The following is a 21,618-nucleotide window of genomic DNA, read 5'->3' as shown; positions in this document are numbered from 1 at the left end:
TTGACCTTGCAGCCAACCATGGGGCTGTGGGGAACAGGAGAGGGACCAAAATAATTTGAAGGGATGTGATTTGGGACCTCGTTGGTCCCAGAAAGGGCAGGGCACGTCCGTGCCCCCAAGGCTGGCGGCTTCCAGAGCTCTCCTATCTCTGGCACAGCCCAGGGTCGCTCAGCCCTCATCGCAGCTGAAACATTTTCGTGCTTTGCATCCTGATGGCCATCCTCCAGCTCCTTATCTCAGTGGGTTTCCCATGTCTGTACCAGCCCTTATCTCCCTCCAAACACGCTCCTTGTGCTCATCCACTGGGAGCACATCTCATCCCTGCCCGCTGGCTTTGCAGGCTGGACAAGCACAGTGGCACAAAAGGAGGATTTGGGGCAGTAAATGGGTTTTATCCATTTTTTTCCCCATTTTCTTTTTCCAGGGAGGTGCTGTGGGTGCAGAGGGACCTTCACCCCCATGCACAAGGCAAGGCAGGGCTGCGGTGTCACATCGTGGCCTCGGTTTCTCTGCTTATCTGCAGTGGGTGAGAGGGGCCCGATGCCCCCCAGGGTGCTGAGCAAAGCGGACAGAGAGGCAAAGCACAGCCTGGAGCCAGGCAGCGGTGGGAACGGGGCTGTTTGGGCTGAAGGAGAGGCTGATTAGAGCTGCTCAAGGCCCTGAGAAAGCAGCAAATCCCTCTGCACTCTGCATTTAACTGAGCAGTGCCTCACTATCTCATTATTTCACTTTTTATTATTATTATTTTATTTTTTTCCCCTAAACCAGCTAATGCTGGCTCTTTGTGCTCACCTAAGCTACCAGTCCCCAGATTCAAGGGTTACCCAGGTCTAAGCAAGGAGGAAAACTGACAGCAATAACGGCAGCCGTAGAGATGCCATAGCCTGGGAAGGAAATGCCTAAAGCAAAGCAGGAGCGAGGTGTTTTTGTGCTGTTTATGATCCATGGATCATGCCCATCACTCCAGCTTCAGCTTCATCCTCATTGTCATCGTCATCCTCATCATCATCATCATCATCGTTGTCATCCTCATTCTCATTGTCATCCTTATCCTCATCCTCAACCTCATCCTCATCATCATTCAGGACTTGTTAGTGTTAGGTCAGAGGTTGGACTAGGTGATCTTGGAGGTCTCTTCCAACCTAGATGATGCTGTGATTCTGTGTGGTCATCCTCATCCTCATCCTCATCCTCAACCTCGTATCTTCCATGAGTACAAAATGTCTCCAGAACTGTGGTTATGGGAACTGGGACCCAATTCTCTTGACATCTTCAAAGCTGATGTTTTCCACAGCCTGGAGAACATATTAAAGGTGACCAGGATGGCAAAGCACATGGAAAAATACGGATCCTCTCCTGGAGGGAAGGGGCTCATCTGTGCTCTGTCAGTAGGTGAATATCAGATGAGATTGAGCTGAGCCTCCAGGGTTGCAGAGAAGGACGCTTCCAGAAGACAGCTGAAGCTTGCTCTGAAGCTGTAGATCAGGTCCCGCGAAGCAGAGCAAGTTTCTGGCATTTATTCAGCTTCCTAGAGAGAGAAAGCGAAACCAAGTCCGTGGGAAGGATACCACCACCCCTGGGGCCAGGAGAGCCCAGGCTGGGATTTTCCTGTCTGTAAAGCCAAGGCAGTGGGGGACTGCATCATTCCTGGCTGCTAATTAGAAGGGCACACACACATTAATTACATGGTTTAGAAACCACCACTGAAGGAAGGAATTAAGGATAAAAGGAAAATTTGCTTTCTTGTTTGCCAAGGTGCCTGGTTGTTGCCCCTCCACCTTGCACAGGAGCAGACAGAGCCAGGGCATGCCCCAGTTACCACAAAAATGTGACTTCAAGGAATTTCCTGGCCATCTGCTGGGCAAGGAGAGGTCCTCACCTTCCCACACAAGCAGACAGGTTTTATTTCCTCTCCTCCCTTGCCTTCCACGATGGCTGGGGTGGGCAGGGGCCTCTGGAGACCACCTGGTCCCACCACACGCTTGGGCATGACCTGGATGGGGAAGCCCAGGGCCACATCGAGTTGGATTTGGGGCATCTCCAAGGATGGAGGCTCCACAACCTCAGTGAGTGATTGTGACCACCCTCGCAGTAACAAAATCATTTTCTGAGGTTTAAACAGAATTTTGTGTTCTTCAGCTGGTGCCCATCACCTCCCACCCTGTCCATGGGCACCACTTGGAAGAGTTTGGCTCTGTTTTCTTTCTTCCCACCCCATCAAGTACTTGTAGACATTGATGACCATGTCCATATCACCTCCCCTTCCTTTTGTTGGGGCTTCCTAAAGGTCAGGGAGCCACAGGGACTGGCCGAAAATTGGGATTTCCAGCCAGGACCAAGCCCACCATAGGAAGGGTAGGGTAGATCTTAATAGGGCACAGCCAGGGGAAGCTCACAGCCCTGAACATCAGGCAAGTTCATGGTGATGAGGCAGGTTTGGGGCCAAGTTTTGGCCAACCATGGCCAAACAGGACTTCGACAGAATCATTGGGGTTAAACAGATGGCTCCAGGCTGAGCTGATATGGGGCTCCTGGTCCCATGGGCAGGGTGGGAAGAGGCCCCAGAGGATACCAGGTAAGGGAAATAAAGCAAATTAGAGTCCTCAGTCCCCCAGAGCTCATCAATTCCCTCCCAAATGAGCGGGGCTGATGACAAGAAGGGAGCAGATGGGACAGATGAGGACATGGACGTGGCCCAGGGCTCTTGAAGGGTCGGCTGGTGAGCATTGGTGGCCTGCTGAAGATCACAACAGCTTTGGGCATGAGATGAGGGGTCAAGAAGGGATTTTCCCTCCTGGTTTGGCCATGCACAGAAGCTTTGGTCAGTTCATCCCCTCCGGCAGCACCAGCTCCAGCTGAGGCACCACCCAAAATGAGCCCAGGATACTGGAGATCTCCTTTCTGCTACTGATCCTCTATTTCATTCAGATCTTTCTCTGGCAAATTTGGGAGATATTTCCCCTGCTTGGCAGCAGCAGAGAGAAGGATTCACCTCGGCCAGGACCTCGGGGCGCTCCCAGCTCCTCTGAGCCCCATCCCAACACGCGGGAGGGCTCTGGGCAGCCTCTGGGGGATGAAGGCATTTGGGTTCCCTGCTCTCCTTGTATGGGAATCTCGATGGAAACAGACGTGTGAGGAGCTCGCCAAAAGGAAATATTCAGCCAGAGATGTCAAAACAGATGTATACAAACCGTCCGGCATCCTAAAGGAGGAGTAAAGAGGGAAATAGTGATTAGGAGGGACAGTTTTACTATTTAAAACTTCCTGAATCATTTCTACCAAAAAAAGAACAATTGACTCTTACTCATTTCGCTCAAAAATAGACTTGGGAGCCTGCAGGATGGGGCTGTATTGTCCTGTGTGGAGGCAGGCAAGATGTAGGGTGTGTAGAGGAGGGACACCGTGTCCCTCTGGCACCCCATTCCTCCCAGGTTTTCCTTCTCAGCAGCATCCCATCAAAGCTGGGATGTCCTGCTGGCTCCACACTGCTTGGGGTGGAGGTCATGGGCACCTGGGCTGGAAAAAGGAAGAAGTTCTTCATCTGCACCAGGGAAATTTAGAGGGAAAGACCCGTCTGGTCTCTTTTTTGGGGCCACGTGGATTTTAATGCTGAAAAATTCCCAAAGCTTGTCTCAGGCCTCTGCTTTTGTGCTTGCCTTGGAGCAAGGCCATAGCGTGAGTCACAAGATGCTTGCTGTTTGTTTGACAGACCAGTCCTTGCTCTATTGAATCTCGGAGAGGGAAGTTAATTCGTAATCCCTATCAATGAACTGCCAGAGGAGGAGGAGAAGGCAGAAGAGGAGAAACCAGTCAGTTCGGTGCTAACACCGCCGCACCAAGACGTTTCACATTCCCTGCTGGTGTGAGCACGTCTTCCTCTTGCCAAGCAACAGTCCTAGGACTTATGTGACAGTCCCAGGACTTATGTGACAGCCCTAGGACTTATGTGACAGCCCTAGGACTTACGTGACAGTCCAAGGACCTATGTGGACATTTCTGAGTTCCTCAAGCCCTGCATGGTGCCTACAGGGACTTGCCATGCATGCAAGGGAGGAACTCAACCCACTGGAGACATCTGCTTGGAAGATGCCCGAATAAATCAACCAGTCTGCACACGCCAGGACACTTGTCCGTGCAGAGCAAGCTGGTGACATCTCTGGTAAAAGAGGAGATGTTCTCATGTGTGGTAACTCCTGGGAAGAGATGGGCTTGCAGAGGAGGGAGGAGCAGGGCTGGTCTGCTGAAAGGCAGAGCAAGGAAGAGTGAGAAGAGCAAACGGAGGAGCTCATCTGGCAGCTGGCAGAGTGGGACCAAGCCCTTGGGTTTTCCTGGTTCTTTGCAGACAAAAGGACATTGTGCATGTGCAAACACTACAGGGGCAGGTGCTGTTTCTGGAGGCTGTGATCTACCCACATGGGAATGGCCAAAACAGGTGATTGTTGCATTGAACATATGGTACCCCCAAAATACCAGGGACTGGGGAACTTGGAGACACAGGCGAGCACAGATCAGCCTCATGGGATTCAGATTGCCCAGGGGCTGAGCAGAGAGGCACATTCAGGAGCCCCAAGGTGAGAGGAGACTGCGTGGTGCATCATGCCCAAAGGTTTTGGTTAGCTAAGAGGCGTTTGCACCCGCTCCTAACTCAGTGTTAAGAAACCAACATTTTGTATTAAGTCTGAGATAAAACACATAAGTCAAGGTGCTGGGCAGAAAGAGATTTAATGAATGTCATGCTTAATTGTAGCCCCCTGGTAGCAGTTTATGCCCTTGGCCTCTGGAAGACAAGGATGACCACTTAGAGCCATGCGTCTCAGTGCTGGAGCCCAGCGCAAACCATTTTGGAGAAGACCCCACTGCTCGTGTGATGTTTCAGCCACGTTGCTGAGATGGACCAGCTTAAATCGAACACGTCCAAGCCCGCCAGCTTCTCTGTTTTCAGCTGGTCCTGGAGCCAGCACCACACTTACCTCTCCTCGGACAGTGACGCAAAAAAAGGTCTGGAGCACGGCGCAGTCACGTCCCCGTGCTGGAGTTTCGCCTCCAAACTTACTGGAAATACAGCCAGCTTCTCGTACACCATCCCCACTAATGTTTCTGTTTTATTTTAATCCTGTTTGTTATTGTTCAGCTTCCCTTCGAATGCACGTTTCTGAGCATCCAAGAATAGAGACTGGTGTCAGATAATAACAGGAAGGAAGCAGGAATGCCCAGGGTTACTGGATATGTTGAATTAAGCCTATTTCACAAGATTTTTTTCTGTTTATGCTGAAGGTGCTTCCCCTAGCCCCAGTGTTTATCTTCTGGAAAGGGGTGTGGAAGGAAGAAGAGTGATGTAAAATGAGAGATTTGGAGTAATTTCTAGCTTTTTTTGGCACAGTGCGAGCTGGGGCAAGGGGCTCCAGAGCAGATCAGCAACACTGGAGCCCGCCTGGGCTTCCCAGCAATTCCAAACTGGATCAATAATGACCACGTACAGCTCGGTGCATTTCGGCTGTCACCCTGCCAGGAGGAAGGCTGCAATCCTCCTGCCACATCCTGGCTGCTGCAGACCCAGCTGGGAGGCGGTGACCTGCAGGAGACCCACGATAGCACCGCAAACGGGGTGAGAGGAGCCATCTGTATCCAAATTCACTGCCTCAAAGCTCCTGGTCACAGATAACCACTGCCGGTGTCACCCGGCCGCTCAATCCCTGCTTGAAAGCAGCGTGGCTTCCTGCTATTGTGTGTCCAGCCCACGGAGCCGTACCCAGGAGCGGAGTCATCGCCGTGATTTACCAGCACCAGCTGCCCTGCTTTCTTCCATTCCCCCTTGGAAAGAAAACGACCTTCTGTTGATCTTATATCTGGCTGTTTTATCCCTAAAGTTTATGTTAGAGCAGCTTCCACCCTGCTGAGATCAGTTAGATGTGCACGGAAAGGCAGGAGCCCAGCCACCAGCAGCTTGCAGCCTGCAGAAAGAGTTTCAAGTGCTTCACGGCTCTCTGTCCACAAGCCTGGCTCTGGGTCTAAGCTGTTTGTCAGTGCCCACGTGGCAAATAAATGCAGCACAATGAGGTGCCACGCAAGGAAATTAAAGGCAGGGAAAGTAAATGCAAGGAAACGTGATGCAACGTGACGCAATGCAAGGAAATGCGATGCAATGAAAGGAAAGTAAATGCAACATAATGCAATGCAATGAAATAAAAATGCAATGCAATGCAATAAAAATCCAATGCAATGCAATGAAATTAATAAAATAAATGCATAAAGCTATTTGTGGGAAGAAGGATGAAAAATTACAGCCATCGGAGAGACCGGTGCCCTGCAGAAAGTGCAGCGAGCGCGGCGGCGTGAGCCAGGCCACCCACTGCTGCCCGCGCTGCCTGCCGACACACGCAGGGAACAAGCTGATCTCGTTTGCCGGCAAATTCCCCTCCTTCTCTCCTCCCTCCCCCTCCCCGCCAATGCAGAGAATTTCGCTGCCTTCTTGTTTGTGCAACACATCCCGAACGGGACGGACCTGCTTGGGCATTTTTGGCTTGGGCAGGTCCGGGGCTGGCTGAGGGCGGCTGGGTCCAGGAGCTGCAGCTGGGGCTGCGACCTCCTTTTGGGGGCCCTGGTGCATTTTTAGGGGTTTGCTAGAAACTGGGCACTCGTCCCTGCGTGCAGCTGGGGAAACTGAGGCACGGATTGCTCCTGTCCCACGTGGACACCGGGATCCACCAGGTGATGTCTGCCCTTCCACCCACAGCTTGGTGTTGCATCCAGCCGTAACCCTAATGGGGAGCAGCACAGCAATATTTCTGGCTCTGAGCAGGCAATAGGATATTTTTGCAAGTGTTTTGAGCCTGACCCAATGTCCACAACCCATCACCGAGCCGTAGAGCCCAGGCCAAGTAGCACAGAGGAGCAGCTGGATTCACCTCCTCCGAGCCCACTGCAGGCTGCAGCCCACCTCCCTCTGCTCGTGGCCATCTTTCCCAAGGCGTAACCCAGGGGTCTTTCTTCACCTCTGCTCCTTTTATTTTAGAGTTTTCTCCCTAAATATGGGGTAGTATCATGGGCACAGGCTCATCAAGCCAGGCTGGATGGGGTTCAGGACATCCCTGGTCCGACCCTCCCCCTGCCAGCAGTGATGGGCACATCGGGGCTTTAGCCAGGATGCTCTTAAATCCTCCAGGGAGCTCCACATCAGCCAAGCACATCTTCCTGATCCTGGCCATCCCCCCCATGTCCCCAAAACACCACTTTCATCCCCGCAGCACCCAAGCCCAGGTGGGACCCAAGCCCAGCCTCGCAAACCCCCACAACGAGAGGGAAGGAGCAGCAGCGGTGCCTGGGCTGCCCAACCCCGACAGCTGACGGCTGGGACCCCCCAGGACTGTATTTCCCTTGTTATAGTTTCACCTCCGTGTTTGTACAAAACGTCTGGGCACCGGCACTGCTCTGAGGTTTGTTTGGAAGATGCTGCCAAGGTTGATGCTGCTCCGAGCGCTGCCAAGTGGGGAACGCATCCCTCCAAAAACCAAGTCCATCCTGGAAAGTGGTTTGGTCCCTGCCCATCAGCCAGCACAGAATAACCTGGTATCCATCAATCAATGTGTTGGCATCAGGTTTGTCCCCAAAATCTTCCTATAAAATGCTAAAATTGCATTCAGTTTAATTGCCTGAGTGTTTGCGCCGAGCCTGCCCACCTGCCGCTGATGGAAGGGGCAAGCTTGTTCCTAAAACCTGTCTCGTTTCTGTCACTCTGCCCTCTTCCAGAAAATCACAATTGATTTCCTGGAAGAAAGAGAGTCAGCTTCTGGAATTGAAAAGCCCCCCTTGGGACCGGGCTTCCCGTTTCGCCCCGTGTGACGGGGCCTGGTGTGCTTTTCCATAAAGCAGAACCGAAAGGGAGAAGCGCGAACGCGTGGGCAGAGCTCTCCTTTGGTGGTGCCGGACACGAAGCAGATGTTTTCCTCATTTCCGTTCCTAAAATAAAAGAAACGTCCAGTTTGGTCCCCTTTGCAACGGGCTCTTCCCCTCTCTGCCTCTCGCTGCTCTGTCACGGTGTCCCTTAGGGAGATGCAGCCCCCGGAGGGGCTCCGCAGCAGCACCAAATCGCCCCCATGGGATGTTTTGGGTTGAGATACCCCACACCAGGCTGGAATTTGGGTACCTCAAGGGTCTCCAGCTGGAGCTGCCCCAAAGAGGCACTGGGAGCTGCCAAGACAGCAGGAGCATCGCGTTGGGCTTTTTTTGGGGTTGGGAAGCCGGGTGGTCCTGTCTGTAGGACGGAAGAGTGTTGGTGCAGGGCCGCCCTTGCCAAGCGCCTTGGCAAAGAAAAATCTCCTTGTTGAAATGCAGAGCATTAAATCTGCAGTGTGGGAATTAAAAGTGCTTTGCCTGTTGTATTTTAAGGCTTTTTGTTCTGCCTATTGCTGTGGAATTTGGACATCATCATTGCCATGAAGTGCTTGGGACTCGTGGCAGTGCTGTAGGGCTCCTGGGGAGCCGGGGGAGCAGCCTGCCCCGTTCTCACCCTCGGCTGCTGCATCAGATCCAGGAGGAAACTCAAATGATGCCTTTTGATTAACAGCAATCAGGCTAATTTCTGGGAAAGCAGCCCAGCTCAGCTGGCTGTCCCCAAAGCCTGGCCAAGCCCGTCCCTAAGACCCAAGTTCTGGGTGACCCCACGAGGGTGACAACCTCGGCAGCGCATCGGGGCACGGTGGGACGCTTTGGTTATGGGTTTGAGCCATAATCACAGAGCCCATTGTAGTGCTCCGTACCTTAAATGCCTTTTTTCAGCCTAAACCCAGCAAATTTTGCCCTACAGGTGTGCCCGGAGGTGTTGGGGGTGCCCAAATCCTGGTGGCACGGTGGCACCCAAGGGCTGGCGTCTCCAAAACCCGCTGCCCGGAGAGCTCTGCAGCTGGAGACCTGCCTCTGGCCAGCCAGCCAAAGCAAACAAGTGATCGAGGAAACAGCAACAAGTAGAGGGGAAGTTATTTTAAGTCTTTCCCGGATGGGAAACAGTGGAGGTATCTGCGGGTCTCGTGTGCTTTGCCTTGCTAATCTTTCCCCGTGGACACGGAGCGGAAAGCCGAGAAGCCCGGAGGCGGCGAGCCAAAAATGCCACACGACCCCAGCTCTGTCCTCGGAGGGACAAAGAGAAATGATTTGTGACAACGAGGTGGCAAAAGCCACCTTCCAGGTGAGGTGTCCGGCACCCAGGCGGCCTCCCAAGCACCCAGCACCTTCCCTCTGCTGAACTCCTGGGTGAAATGGGAGACACGAAGCCCCCACCGTGCCCTGCTCAGCTCCTTTAGGGCTGTGGAGAAAGGAAAAGCGAAATGGAAGTGGCCCCGAGTCTCCAAGACACGTCTGGGTGTGCTCGTGAAAAGGAAAGGAAGCCTGTGAAGATGAAGTCGCCCATCATCATCATCATCGTCACGTTGGGCAAGGAGAGGCTCAGCTCCCCCTTCCTGCCCCGCTGACGTCCCCAGGGCTTTAGGGAGGCAGGTTGGGGAAGAAAGCAGTCTGAAACACGCTTCCTGAGAAATGCTGAGACATGGGAACGGCAGGTCCTTGTACGTCAGGAGCCAAATCAACGGGTTTTTTTTGTCCAAATTCCCAAGAAAGGCGAGGTTGCCAGGCTCCCACGGAGCCCTGGAGGAGTGGGAGCGTCGGGCTCGAGGCTGCTGCGGGGATCTCAGCACCCCCCGGCGGGGAGCTGGGGCTGGATCCCCCAAAATATGGCCCTGGGACCCCTCAAGGGATGGGACCTTCTCCACCAAATGCCTTCCCTGCCCAAAAAAATGGCATTTGGGGCCTCACCCTGCCCAAATGCAGGCAGCTCCTGCTGGGATTTGGGGTGTCCGTAAGGCCGCAAATCTCTGCACTGCCTTGGGGAAGAATTTACTGGAAGATGGCTAAAAAAAGAGAAAAAAAAGAGATCAAACATCGCCTCGCCATTAGCGAGCTCGGCCAGGCCGGCCACCTGGCAGGCTGGAGCTGTCAGGAAAAGGGCACGGAGGAACCGGCCTCATTTCCATTGCAAATAGCTCGGCCCAATGAGATTTTTCGCGCCAGCCGCCTCCGGTTTGGTGAGCTGGAGGAGCCGGAGGCAGGATGGGGGCAGCTGGTCCTCGTCCCCAGCATGGGGACACCCTGGTACCCCTCGTGGGGACGTCCCCTGCCCGTGGTGGCTGTCCTGGAGAGGTGCAAGCCCCCGGTGCTTGGTCCACCCTTGGGTGGGGAAGGCACCAAGGGCACCCGTAATGGGATTACTGGGAGCATCCAGCCGGAGGGGCAGACACCAGGCGGCCCCAAAAGTCTCGTGAGGCCGAATCCAGCCACCAGGCCAGGCTGTTCTGCCAGGGGTTAATTCAATTGGTGACAAGCAGAGAGGAACCCGCTCGCTTTCCCCCATTAATTCCCCCAGAGAGCTTCCTCTCCTCTGTGCCTGCATTAAAAAAAAAAAAAAAAAAAAAAAAAAAAAAAAAGCTGTTAAAATGCCTGGCTCAAAAACGCTCATTTCCCTGAATCTGAAATTTCCCGGCCCCAAATCACCGGTGCTCGTGGAGGCAGAGGGAAGGGGAGCCCGGGGACGAGGCTCGGAGGCCGTGAGCCTTCGCTTCACCCGGGGTCCGGCGATGTTTGCAAGGAGCCAGGTCCCATCCAGAGACGTCTGCGCGTCTGTAATCAGCGACGACATCTCCAGGAGGAAATTTCTTTTGATTACCCAAAGCACGGCCAAAAAAAAAAAAAAAAAACCCACGTAACTTGTCGACCGACCTCCGAATGGGCCAGAAACCCTCTGGTTTTGCAAGCAAAAAATAATAATAATTGTGTCTGCTGGCGTGCAGCCTCACGGCTCACCCAACCGAGCAGCTGAAATTGGGGTGAAAAAAAACAATTTCCCTCTTTCATCCCTGCTCAACCCCGGAATTGTTTGGGGTTTGGGGCTCCTGTTTATCCCGGCTGCTGCAGGGATGGGGTGGATGGGGCTGGCGGGCGGCCAGGAGCGGCTGCTCCTCGGTGTTTTTCAGGCTCCTCGCCCTATTTACGGCGTGTCCCCACGGCCGAGCTCACCTTGGGGACCCTCAAGGACAAGCACGGGGGGAGGATTTCAGCTTTTCTCCCCCTGCCCCGCAGACGGAGGCAGGACAGGGGCCCTGCCGCCCATCGCAGGAGCGAGCTGTGGCCGTTCTCAGCCCCATTTCCCCCAAATTATAGGGAAAACTTTGGGGTTTCCTCAGAACGCTGCCGGGCGTGTTTGCGCAAGGCGTGTTTTCTGCTCCGCTCCACAGACAGACACTTTTTCCCCCAGTTTTTCCTGCTCCCCCCGTGGCGGATGGGAATTTTCGGCAGGGCACCGAGCCATCCCCGCCAGCGCGGGCAGCCCCGGGGCCGAGTTGGATGGCTCCAGCCTGGCTGTGGCTGCGAATATTCACGGTTTCTCCTGCCAGAGCCCATCTCCCTGCAGGGCTGCAGCGCCAGGATCGATGAAAGCCCGCGTTGTCCGTGCCGGTGCAGGCGCCAGCAGGAACCCAGGCGCTTTTGCTCCGTCCCCCCGGCCCCAATCCTACAGCCGGAGCCCGTGCCCCAAACCCTACGGCTCGTAGTGGGGGCGCGCAGCTCCGTGGGGAGCATCGTGTCCCGTTACCTGGGATGATGGCAGGCACCCACCTCCATGAAACCCCATAAAAAGAAGAAAAGGGTGATAATTTTGAGGGTAAAACTAGGCTGAGCGCAGCATCCCATGAACCCCACTGCCCTACGGGGTACCAGCATCCTCGGGCTCTTTATGCTTGGGTTCTTTCCCACCACCCGCGTGCCCCGGGCTCCTTTCCTTATTGCCCTTTAATAGCCCTGCTCAGGAAGCACGCTGCTGCCTTTAGGGCCGGGTTAATGAGTGGTGAAGGTGCTGCCACCTCCTCTGCTCCTCGCCCCGCTGCAGCCCCAGCCCCGCTCACCAGCACCGTGGGGAAAACCCGACCCCGATGCCCGGCTGCTCGCCACGCTTATAGGGTGATCCAGCTGTTGGATGGGGTCAGCCAGCTGTGGGATGGGGCAGGAAACCTTCACCCTGCAAACCCCATTTGGGGTGGGATTTAGGAGCACCCCAACACCCCATTTCACCCAGATATTTGCACGGGGGCAATGGGGAACCTCCTCCAGCTGTGCTTCCCATCCAGCTGTTCCCCATCCAGCTGTTCTCCCATCCAGATGTGGCCCCCATCCTGCTCTCCTTCCCCACCCACCTGCGCATCCCCATCCAGCTGTGCTCCCATCCAGCTATTCCCAGTCCAGGTGTGCCCCTATCCAGCTGTCCCCCAATCCAGCCGTGCATCCCAAACCCAGCTGTACCCCATCCATATATTTCCCCCATCCAGCTATTCCCCATCCAGCTGTGCCCCCATCAGTCTGTCCCCCAATCCAGGCTTCCCCCCCAAATCCAGCTGCACATCCCAAATCCAGCTGCACACCCCAAATCCATCCACACATCCCAAATCCAGCCGCGCACCCCAAATCCAGCCACACATCCCAAATCCAGCTGCGCACCCCAAATCCATCCACACACCCCAAATCCATCTGCGCACCCCAAATCCATCCACACATCCCAAATCCATCCACACATCCCAAATCCATCCGCACACCCCAAATCCAGCCACACACCCCAAATCCCATTACGCATCCCACCCAGCCCTGCGCCCCCACCCATCTGGTCCCCACCCAACTCTTCCCCATCCGTCTGCCCCCCCACCCGCCTATCCCCCCACCCATTTTTTCCCTCCTTTCCCAGCCGTGTCCCCCTCCTTTTTTTTCCCGTCCCCCCCGCAGGTGCCGGATGGTGCGGAGCGGGGCGGAGCGGGGCGGAACGGGGCGGAGCGGGGATCCGGAGGGCAACAACGGGGCCCCCCCTGGGTTCCCAATACCGACACCGCCGCCACCCCGGAGCATCCCGGCTGCCGGTAAGTGCCCCCCCCCCCCCCCAAAACCCAAACCGAGCCGAGCCGGGCAGGATGAGGCCAACCAGGGGAGGTTTGGGTTGAATCGGGACAAATCCAGCCCAAATAGGGAGGGAGCGAACCCGACCCGGGCAGAGGGATCCGGGTAGGATCGGGGTGGAGTGGTCAGGGTGGGAGAGGGATCGGGGTGTGGGGGGGGAGGATTTGGTCCTGGGTTGCCCCCGCTGCTTTTTTTGGGGTGATAGTGGGCACCCCAATGGTGTCTGAGGTCCCTCGGGAGGGCTCTTTTTGGGACCTAGGGGGGGTCACGGCTGGCTTTAGCCCCCCAGCCCCATGCCCATAGCATGGCCAGTCCCTGCACCCGTCACCCGTGGGGAGTGGGCTGGGGTCTTGGGGTCTCCCCGGCTCCCCCCTGCAGCCCAGGTCGGGGTCTTGGGGTCTCCCCGGCTCCCCCCTATAGCCCAGGTCAGGGTCTTGGGGTCTCCCCGGCTCCCCCCTATAGCCCAGATCAGGGTCTTGGGGTCTGCCCGGCTCCCCCCTGCAGCTCAGGTCGGGGTCTTGGGGTCTCCCCTGCTCCCCTCTACAGCCCAAATCAGGGTCTTGGGGTCTCCCTGGCTCCCCCCTGCAGCTCAGGTCGGGGTCTTGGGGTCTCCCCGGCTCCCCCTAAGCCCAAATCAGGGTCTTGGGGTCTGCCCGGTTCCCCCCTACAGCCCAGGTCGGGGTCTTGGGGTCTCCCTGGCTCCCCCCCTACAGCCCAGATCAGGGGTTTGGGGGTGTTTTCCCTAAAACGGGCACCCCTCTCGTCCCATCCCATCTCAGTGATCCGGCTGAGCAGGGACGTGTCCACCTCGCCAGCAGCTGCCAAGTCCCCCGGTGGATATGGGATTTTGGGGAGGTCGAGCAGCTGGTGCTGCAGAGGGGGGCTGAAAACCCCTCCGTGACCCCAAAAGCAGGGGTGAAGCTCAGCGGGACGGGTTCCCCCCGATGCTCCCCAATCCCTCTGCTCCCTCCCATGGCACGGGCAATTGGGGACATGCTTGGGGTCCCCGGGGATGCACGCGGAGCATCCTAAAATCTGCCCTAAAACCACCTGGGGGGTGCTGGGAGCCTTTTTGTGTACGTACCCATACAGATATGGGTACGTACAGCTGTAGGGACAGAGGTATAAACGGGGACAGAAGCTTAAATCGAGCTGTAAATACAAGGGGAGGGGAGGGGAGTCCCGTATTTATGGGTTTATAGACCCACCTATATGTTTGTGTGTACATGTGGGGCAGCATCTGGGTGTAAATATCCCATTGTGGGTAAACACCCACGGGTTTGTACAAACCCTACACCCGGTGGGGGCTGCGAGCTGCCCCGTCCTTGTCCCAAAACCTCCCCTTCGTGCTCCTTGCCCCTTAATCCCGCTCCGTGGGGGCTGCAGGAGGAAGGACCCGAAAAAAAAAAAGCCCACGGGAGGTGTGGGGTTGTTTTCCTGAGCACGAAAACAGCCCCGAGCTACGTGTTTTCCCCTTCTCACATCACCTCCCGAACCTGCTTTGCTTAATCCCTTCCCCGGAGCCCTCTCTGGCGGCGCAGATTTGTTTTATTTCATGCATAATGGGTTTGCAAATGCGTCTCGTGCACGGGGAGGGCTGGCGTGCCCAGAGCATCTCTGCAAAAGGGGCTTCTCCCTCCCCACGCAGGGAAAAAGGGTGCGGGGAGAAAGGGGTGATCCTGGCCACGTCGAACCTGCGGGATCCCTTCGTGTCCCTAATTCTGTCCTGCCACCCGTGGGATGCTCCTGGGAGCTGCCCCAAGCAGGGTTTGTAACAACACCGGGGTGTCTCGAGGAAACGCTGCCAGCGAGGGGTGCCGGAGGCAATTCTGCCCCAAATTCTCCTGATTTCCACTTATATTGCACGAGGTGTGGTGTGCAACCCAGCGGGTTTCGAGCCCGGAGCTGTCTCTGGGTTTATTTTGCAGCTGGGGCACCAAAGCACGGGCAGGAGGGAGAAGCGGGGCGGGGGGTGCCTGCGGACACCGGGGTGCGCATGGGGCGAGCACCCAGCCGTGCCCCCCAAACCCAAACTGGCCTCATCGATCTCCCAGCTCCTCCGGGAATCAATAATTGGAGATTTCCCATCGCATCCAGGGCTGCAAATCTGCTGAGCCGCCGCTTTCGCTTCCACGGCGGCGCAGCACCAGAAGCCTCCCCGACGTGGCCTCCCCCCCCCCCATTTTTTTTTCCTCGTCTGCCCGCAGAGCACCCCACTTCTCCTTCCCTTTCCTGCCCTCCCCACGTGCTGCTCCCCTCTTCTCCCACCCCACAGTGATAAATCCCACCCTGCAGAGCCCCCACTTGGCACGGGGCAGCCCCTTCCCCACCGTTGGCACCGGGTTTTGCCCCGTGCCCATCGCCGTGGCGTCAGGGCAGCCCGTTTTGGGGTTGTTTTTTGGCTGCCCGTGGTGCTTTTGGTGCTGCTGATTTTGGGACGGGAGCGCTCTGCCACCGTATGTGCACGTAGCCTTCGGCACATCCCTCAGCATCCTCTCGCAAGCGCTCCTGGGAGAGGTGGTTTTGGGGCAAAATCTGCTAAAGAGGGCAAAACGCCGAGCAAAGGCCACCTCTTGGAGCAGGGTGCCGGTTCTAACTCGGGTGTTTTTTGGGGCAGAAGGGACTCTTTCAATGATTGTGCCCCCTATTTCATGAAAAACCCCAACCAAACGTCCGCATCCAACCCGCTTTGTTCTCGGGAACACTTCCCGGAGAGGAGGGATGGATCCGGGAACCACCCCTGGTGCCGGGAAGGACAAACCCCGACTCTTGTCACATCGTCCCTCGCCACGAGCCCGGAGCATGGGCCGGCACCGTGCCACAAGGCTTTCGCCCGCATCCGTGGCCTTTTTTTTTTTTTTTCTTGAAAAAAGCAGCGAGCTGCTTGGAAAAGAGCAAGGGGGAACATCCAATTCCTCTGTAAGAGGGGAGACAAATTTAGGTTTAAAAAGAAGGAACAGGCTCGGCGTGCACGTGCCGGGCATGACGACAGCTCCCTGCTTTGAAAGGGAGAAGAGCAGGCGTAGTCACTGCATGATTTGGGGGAAGGATGCGCGTATTTAGTAAATATTAGTCATTTCAGTGGCAAAGCCTGCGAGGATCCCACGTTGCATCCAGTGAGGGATTTGGGAAGCAGCCGCAGCATTCGGGGAGGCAAAAGGATTTGCTCCGCTCGCGGCTGAGCCAGGTTTAGAAATATAAAAGGTGGGGTTTGGGGAGGGAGGAGGAGGGGGGCGAGGGCAGCGGGGATGCGGGAACGGAGCCGAAAATGGGCCAGCGAAGTCCTGGTGTTATCAGCCACCGATGGAAGAGGGTGGAGGGGATGGGAAAGAGTGAGCGTCTGCTGCGGTTTTGCTCAAAATTTGGAAGCTGGGAGGTGGCGGGGTGCGAATGGGGCGGTTCTGGGCAGCTGGGGGGGCTTCTCTGGTGCCTAATCGAAAGGTTGTGCTCGCGGCTGTGATTTGCACCACCTGGGAGGGGTATTTTGGGGGAAAAAATTGGTAAAGAGGGTAATGAGCTCTGAAAATCACACCTCCCGGGGCAGGCAGGGTGCTGGCACGGAGCACGTCCCGCTGAGCACCCAGGGGAATGCTCTGGTGACAGTCCCAGCTCGGTGGCCACAGGTGGCACCGGTGGCAGCTGGAGCTGCCCCATCCCAGCCTCTGCCCTTTTCCATTCTTCTTCTTTAACTCCCCACCCTAGATCCCAGCCCCAAAACCCACCCAGGTGGCCCGGGGCACCCATGGGTGCTGGTGGCACGGTGGCACCGTTGTCACATCCCCACCCGGGCGCGTCTCCCTGCCCCGGTGGCGTTTCCCAAATGTCACTGGGTGGCCGGGTGCTGAGTTTTTAGGGTATGGGGTGTGTGGGGTGTATGTGTAGGGGGTGTCCCTACATGTGCAGGGACATAGGGGTGCACACGTGTCCACGCGTGTGCACAGGGGTCTGTAAGGGGGGTGCACACGTGTGTGTAGGTGCGCTGGGGGTGCACACACGCGTTTTGGGGTCCGTGTGTCCGCGGGGACACCTGTGTGCGCTGCGGGGCCATGCGGTGCCGTGCGTGCCCACCCCGCCGTGCCCACCCTGCTCACCCCAGTTTCAGTTCCCCATCCAGCACCGGGGTGCTGTGTCGGGGCAGGAAGGGGAAGCGTTGCACAACCCCCGGGGCTGCAGACGCAGCCAGGAGCCGGAGCGGGCGGCGGGTCCCAGCACTGCGGGCACCCCGAAGGGTAAGCCCCCAGCACCTCGCAGACCACCTCGTCCCTTATTTCTCTTCTCCCCCTTTTCCCAGCAGTGATCCCATGAGCTGTGGGATGACCGAGGATCCAGAGGTGGGTGCTGCTCCACCTTGGGGTCCCCGGGGGAGGGCAGTGGGGTAGGGGGGGACACAGGGGGTGCACAGCAGCAGGGGAGCTGATGCTCCAGCCTCGTGCCCCCCCCAAAAAATAAGGGAGCCTGACCATCCTCTCCTTGCCTCAGTGTCCCTTTGGTTCCCGCACAGCCCTGGGGGGGGTCACGAAGAGGGGAAGTGGGTGCCGAGGTCGCAGACAGGTCTGCAGGATGAGGGTGACCCGGGGAGGAACTGAGAGAGGCAGGAGAAGCCGCTCCGCACGCCGCTGCCACGGGCGCTCCAACCACCTTGGGCGTGCTCAGCACCCATGGGTGCCAGGCGAGGGCCCCGGCGAAGCGACATGGGCGGGGTGGCGGTGGCAGGGCGGGGGACGGGGCCTCTGCGGTTTTGTAGTGATTGCTGCCTTTTGTGGGGTTTTATTTCCTCCTCCTTTCATTGCCTGCTCGCAACCCGCTCTCCCGGCAGAGCAGGCTCCGGTCACAGCCTCTGGCTCGGGGACGCAGCTTCCCAGCCCCATAACGGAGCGGGTGGCCTCGTCCCCAGAAGCCCAGGGGCCACCTGGATGGGCTGGCATCACCCCCAAGACCCCAAAACCTCCAGAACCAGGGAGGTGCTGCTCTCCGTCCCCGGATGAAAGCGCCCGTGAAACATCCGCGCGTCCCTCGGCACTGGTGGCGGCTCCCAAAACGGGTGGCTCGCTGTAGGGTTTTGGCACCCCCTGCAGAGGACCAGGGGACAAGGGCTGAGCTCGCTGCGTCGCTGAAGGCTCTGCTGCAATTTCCTCTTTAGCAGCTCTGCCCATCCGGCAGAAGAGCAGCTTGGCCTTGTGCAAAGTGCCAGCACCACGGGGCGGCGGCGGCGGTGGCCGCCGCGCTGTCCCCAAGTGGCCACCACCCCGCACAGTGCTGCTCCTTCCACCCAACAGACCCCAAAAGCCACGATGGGGAAGGTTGAGGCTATGGGGTTGCATGCACTGATCCGGGTTCATCCCGGATGTGTCACCCCATGGCCAAGCCACCAAGTGTCCCCTTTTTGTCACCCGCAGGTGCCAACGCCGGTGAAGAGGGGACCATGAGCATGGCCAACGTCACAGCCGGGAGGAACTCGTGCACCTTCCACGAGGAGTTCAAGCAGGTGCTGCTGCCCCTGGTCTACTCGGTGGTGTTCCTGCTGGGGCTGCCCCTCAACGCCGTGGTCATCGGGCAGATCTGGCTGGCCCGCAAGGCGCTGACCCGCACCATGATCTACATGCTCAACCTGGCCACGGCCGACCTGCTCTACGTCTGCTCCCTCCCTCTCCTCATCTACAACTACACCCAGAAGGACTACTGGCCCTTCGGGGACTTCACCTGCAAGTTCGTCCGCTTCCAGTTCTACACCAACCTGCACGGCAGCATCCTCTTCCTCACCTGCATCAGCGTCCAGCGCTACCTGGGCATCTGCCACCCCTTGGCCTCATGGCACAAAAAGAAGGGCAAGAAGCTGACGTGGCTGGTGTGCGCCGCCGTCTGGTCCGTGGTGGTCGCCCAGTGCCTGCCCACCTTCGTCTTCGCCTCCACGGGCACGCAGAGGAACCGCACGGTCTGCTACGACCTGAGCCCCCCGGACCTCTCCGCCTCCTATTTCCCCTACGGCATCACGCTGACCGTCACCGGCTTCCTTCTGCCCTTCGTGGCCATCCTGGGGTGCTACTGCAGCATGGCCCGCATCCTGTGCCAGAGGGACGAGCTGATCGGCCTGGCGGTGCACAAGAAGAAGGACAAGGCCGTGCGCATGATCGTCATCGTGGTCATCGTCTTCTCCATCAGCTTCTTCCCCTTCCACCTCACCAAGACCATCTACCTGATCGTCCGCTCCTCGCCCGGCTTGCCCTGCCCGCTGCTGGAGGCGTTCGCCATCGCCTACAAGTGCACGCGCCCCTTCGCCAGCATGAACAGCGTCCTCGACCCCATCCTCTTCTACTTCACCCAGCGCAAGTTCCGCGAGAGCACCCGCTACCTCCTCGACAAGATGAGCTCCAAGTGGCGGCACGACCACTGCGTCACCTACGGCTCCTAGGTAGACGAGGCCACCTCGGTGTCACCGGAGCACTTTTTGGCTCAAAGCCGCCTGGCGCGGAGACGGGGACGCGCCCTGGGGGACATCTCCTGAGCTTCCAGAGCTTGCTTCCAGCCCACGGGGGTTGTGACGCGGTGTCCCCGCTCTCCGAGGGCTGCCCTCCGCCGGTTGCTCGACGCCGTCCTGGTTTTTTTTAGCTGCTTTGTGCCACCTTTTGGTGGAGGCTGAAGCACCGAAGCAATAAAAACCACTGGGGGGACCACGGAGGAGGCGGTGGGAGCGTGGGGAGAAGGGATGGGGCCGCCCGGGTGGGCTGCTCAGGGGGGGATTTCTGCCCCCAAAAGATGTTTTGAGCTTTCCCTCATCTGGGGAGGAATTTTTGGCTTGTACTCACCTGGGGAACATGGCTCTGTGCCCCGCCACCGAGACCATGGGGCAGTTTTGGGATCCTGAACACCAACAGCCCCCACAAACCATTTCTGGCACCTCTGTGGACCCAGGAGAGGAACAGATGGGTGTCACGGACATTTTGGGGTAACACCGGTGTATCCCAGAATGGGACCAGACCACTAAAAGACATGGGGCCACTGGTGCCACTGGTGCTTCGAAAGGGTGTGAGGGCATCCCTGGCCAGACGGGGAGCTGGTGAGGGACAGTGAGGGGGACCAGGACACCGATGCCATATTTCCCACCCGGACACGATGCCAGGAACTGGGAGACCCCTGCCACTGCCACCCAGCACCTGGGTGACACCGGACATCAAGGCTGAGCCTGCTGGATGAACCAACGCATCACGTTTTATAGGGTTGCACCTTACCCACACGAGGAGCCCAGCCGATCCCAAGGCCACCGAGAGGCTGGGCACCGTGGCTGTACCTCTAACTGCTTTGCCAGTCCCCTATAATATAGGACGTACAGACTGAACCTTCCCCTATATCTATAGGGGTCCTGCACGAGGACCTGCACACGCTATGTACCGTATATATGCACGCATCCGAGCGGGGCAACGTTGTGCACGGAGCCACCCCAACCCCAAATACACTTTGCAAACCCATACCCGCAGGTGTCTCTGGGCCGTAATCGCGTCGATTAAGTCGATTGAAGCAATTTGCTTCAAATCTCGGGGATTAGCAGCCCTCCAGCCTGGCTGCTTGCACAAAGCCACCCGGCCGAGCACCCCGTTAATCCCAGATCCCTCGTCACAAACCCGTGGCCGCATCCGGACACACCTGAATTCAGGGAGGGCTGAAGGGCAGAGCCAGCCCCAAATAACCCCACCAGCACCTAGGGTGGACGATCCCTTGCTTTACCTTGGGGAAATCCCTATGTGGGGTTGAGTTTGGGGTGCAGGAGGCAGGGGTGGCCTCGGGATTCCCCTTGGCCATAGGTCTTGGCGCTGGGATCTCTTCCGACGCGTTTTTGGGGTCTCCCAGCCCCGCAATTTTTGCGTGCTGCGGAAAAAAAAATAATAAAATAAAATAAAAATAAATAAAAACACGGTGGTCGGAGGGAAAAACCCGCGGGGACGGTGATGTCCCCAAGTTTTCCCGGACAAAGGAAAGGCGCCGGGGGGGGTGACGCCGGGGTTCGGGCTCGGCCACGCCGCCCGGACCCAGGAGAGGGCGCAAAATCTTCAGGTTTGGAGAGGGCGCAAAAACTTCGCGTTTTGGGAAATGTCTGCGGGGAGGCGGCGGGGCCGGGGGGCTGCCGGGGAGGGGGACACCCAGCCGGGTGTGACCCCAAAAAGCTTTGTAAAAAGCCCCAAGGAAGTCCAAAAAAGGCAGAAAGGAATGTATTTTGCTTTTTTCTGCCCATGAACGTGGATGGCCCCAAGCCACCTTCATGGGGTGTGCAAGCACCTGGGTGCCTCGGAGGGGTTTGGGGACACACTGGGGGCACCCCAGGCTGGGGCAGGGGCATCCAGGACATCCCAAAGAGATCCAGGAGGTGGAATCGCCAACTTTGGGGTGTTTTTGAGGCACTTGGAGCTCGGTTTTTCCACTTTTGGTCTTCCTGGCCTCGGGGGTCTGCTCCTTCCTGCCAAGCCCCATCAGTGGGTCCCTTGGTGCCGCCAGGTCCCAAAGCCACGGTGACGGGCACACCTCGGGGATGGGGCCGGGAGGGTTCTGCCTTAAATTCCATCCCAAATGCCACTGACAGCTTGGGGACGTCATCAACAGGCCCAGGAGCCACCCAGCCCTGGGGGCAGCGGGGCAGGAAGGTGGTGG

General features: G+C 57.6%; 1 protein-coding gene across 4 annotated transcripts; it reads left to right on the top strand.

The window, feature by feature from the left end:
• Window positions 1-12,860: 12,860 nt before the first annotated feature.
• On the top strand, window positions 12,861-20,446 carry P2RY6 (pyrimidinergic receptor P2Y6). 4 transcript variants are annotated; one of them, XM_084538184.1, is made up of 2 exons: window positions 12,861-12,944; window positions 18,378-20,446. In XM_084538184.1, the coding sequence occupies exon 2, from the start codon at window positions 18,404-18,406 to the stop codon at window positions 19,388-19,390; it is 987 nt and encodes a 328-aa protein (XP_084394310.1). In that variant the 5' UTR covers window positions 12,861-12,944; window positions 18,378-18,403; the 3' UTR covers window positions 19,391-20,446. The 4 variants fall into 4 exon arrangements, with proteins under 4 accessions (XP_084394310.1, XP_084394309.1, XP_084394312.1 ...); XM_084538183.1 differs by lacking the exon at window positions 12,861-12,944 and adding an exon at window positions 16,016-16,185; XM_084538186.1 differs by lacking the exon at window positions 12,861-12,944 and adding an exon at window positions 17,157-17,210.
• The last annotated feature ends 1,172 nt before the right edge of the window (window positions 20,447-21,618 follow it).

Source organism: Aythya ferina (genome assembly GCF_964211825.1).
Source record: "Aythya ferina genome assembly, chromosome: 1".
NCBI classification, from domain to species: domain Eukaryota; kingdom Metazoa; phylum Chordata; class Aves; order Anseriformes; family Anatidae; genus Aythya; species Aythya ferina.
This window is presented reverse-complemented; position numbering and strand designations above follow the sequence as displayed.

Excerpts from the sequence above, each read along its gene's own strand:
- P2RY6 (XM_084538184.1), top strand. The coding sequence starts at position 18,404 with ATGAGCATGGCCAACGTCACAGCCGGGAGGAACTCGTGCACCTTCCAC.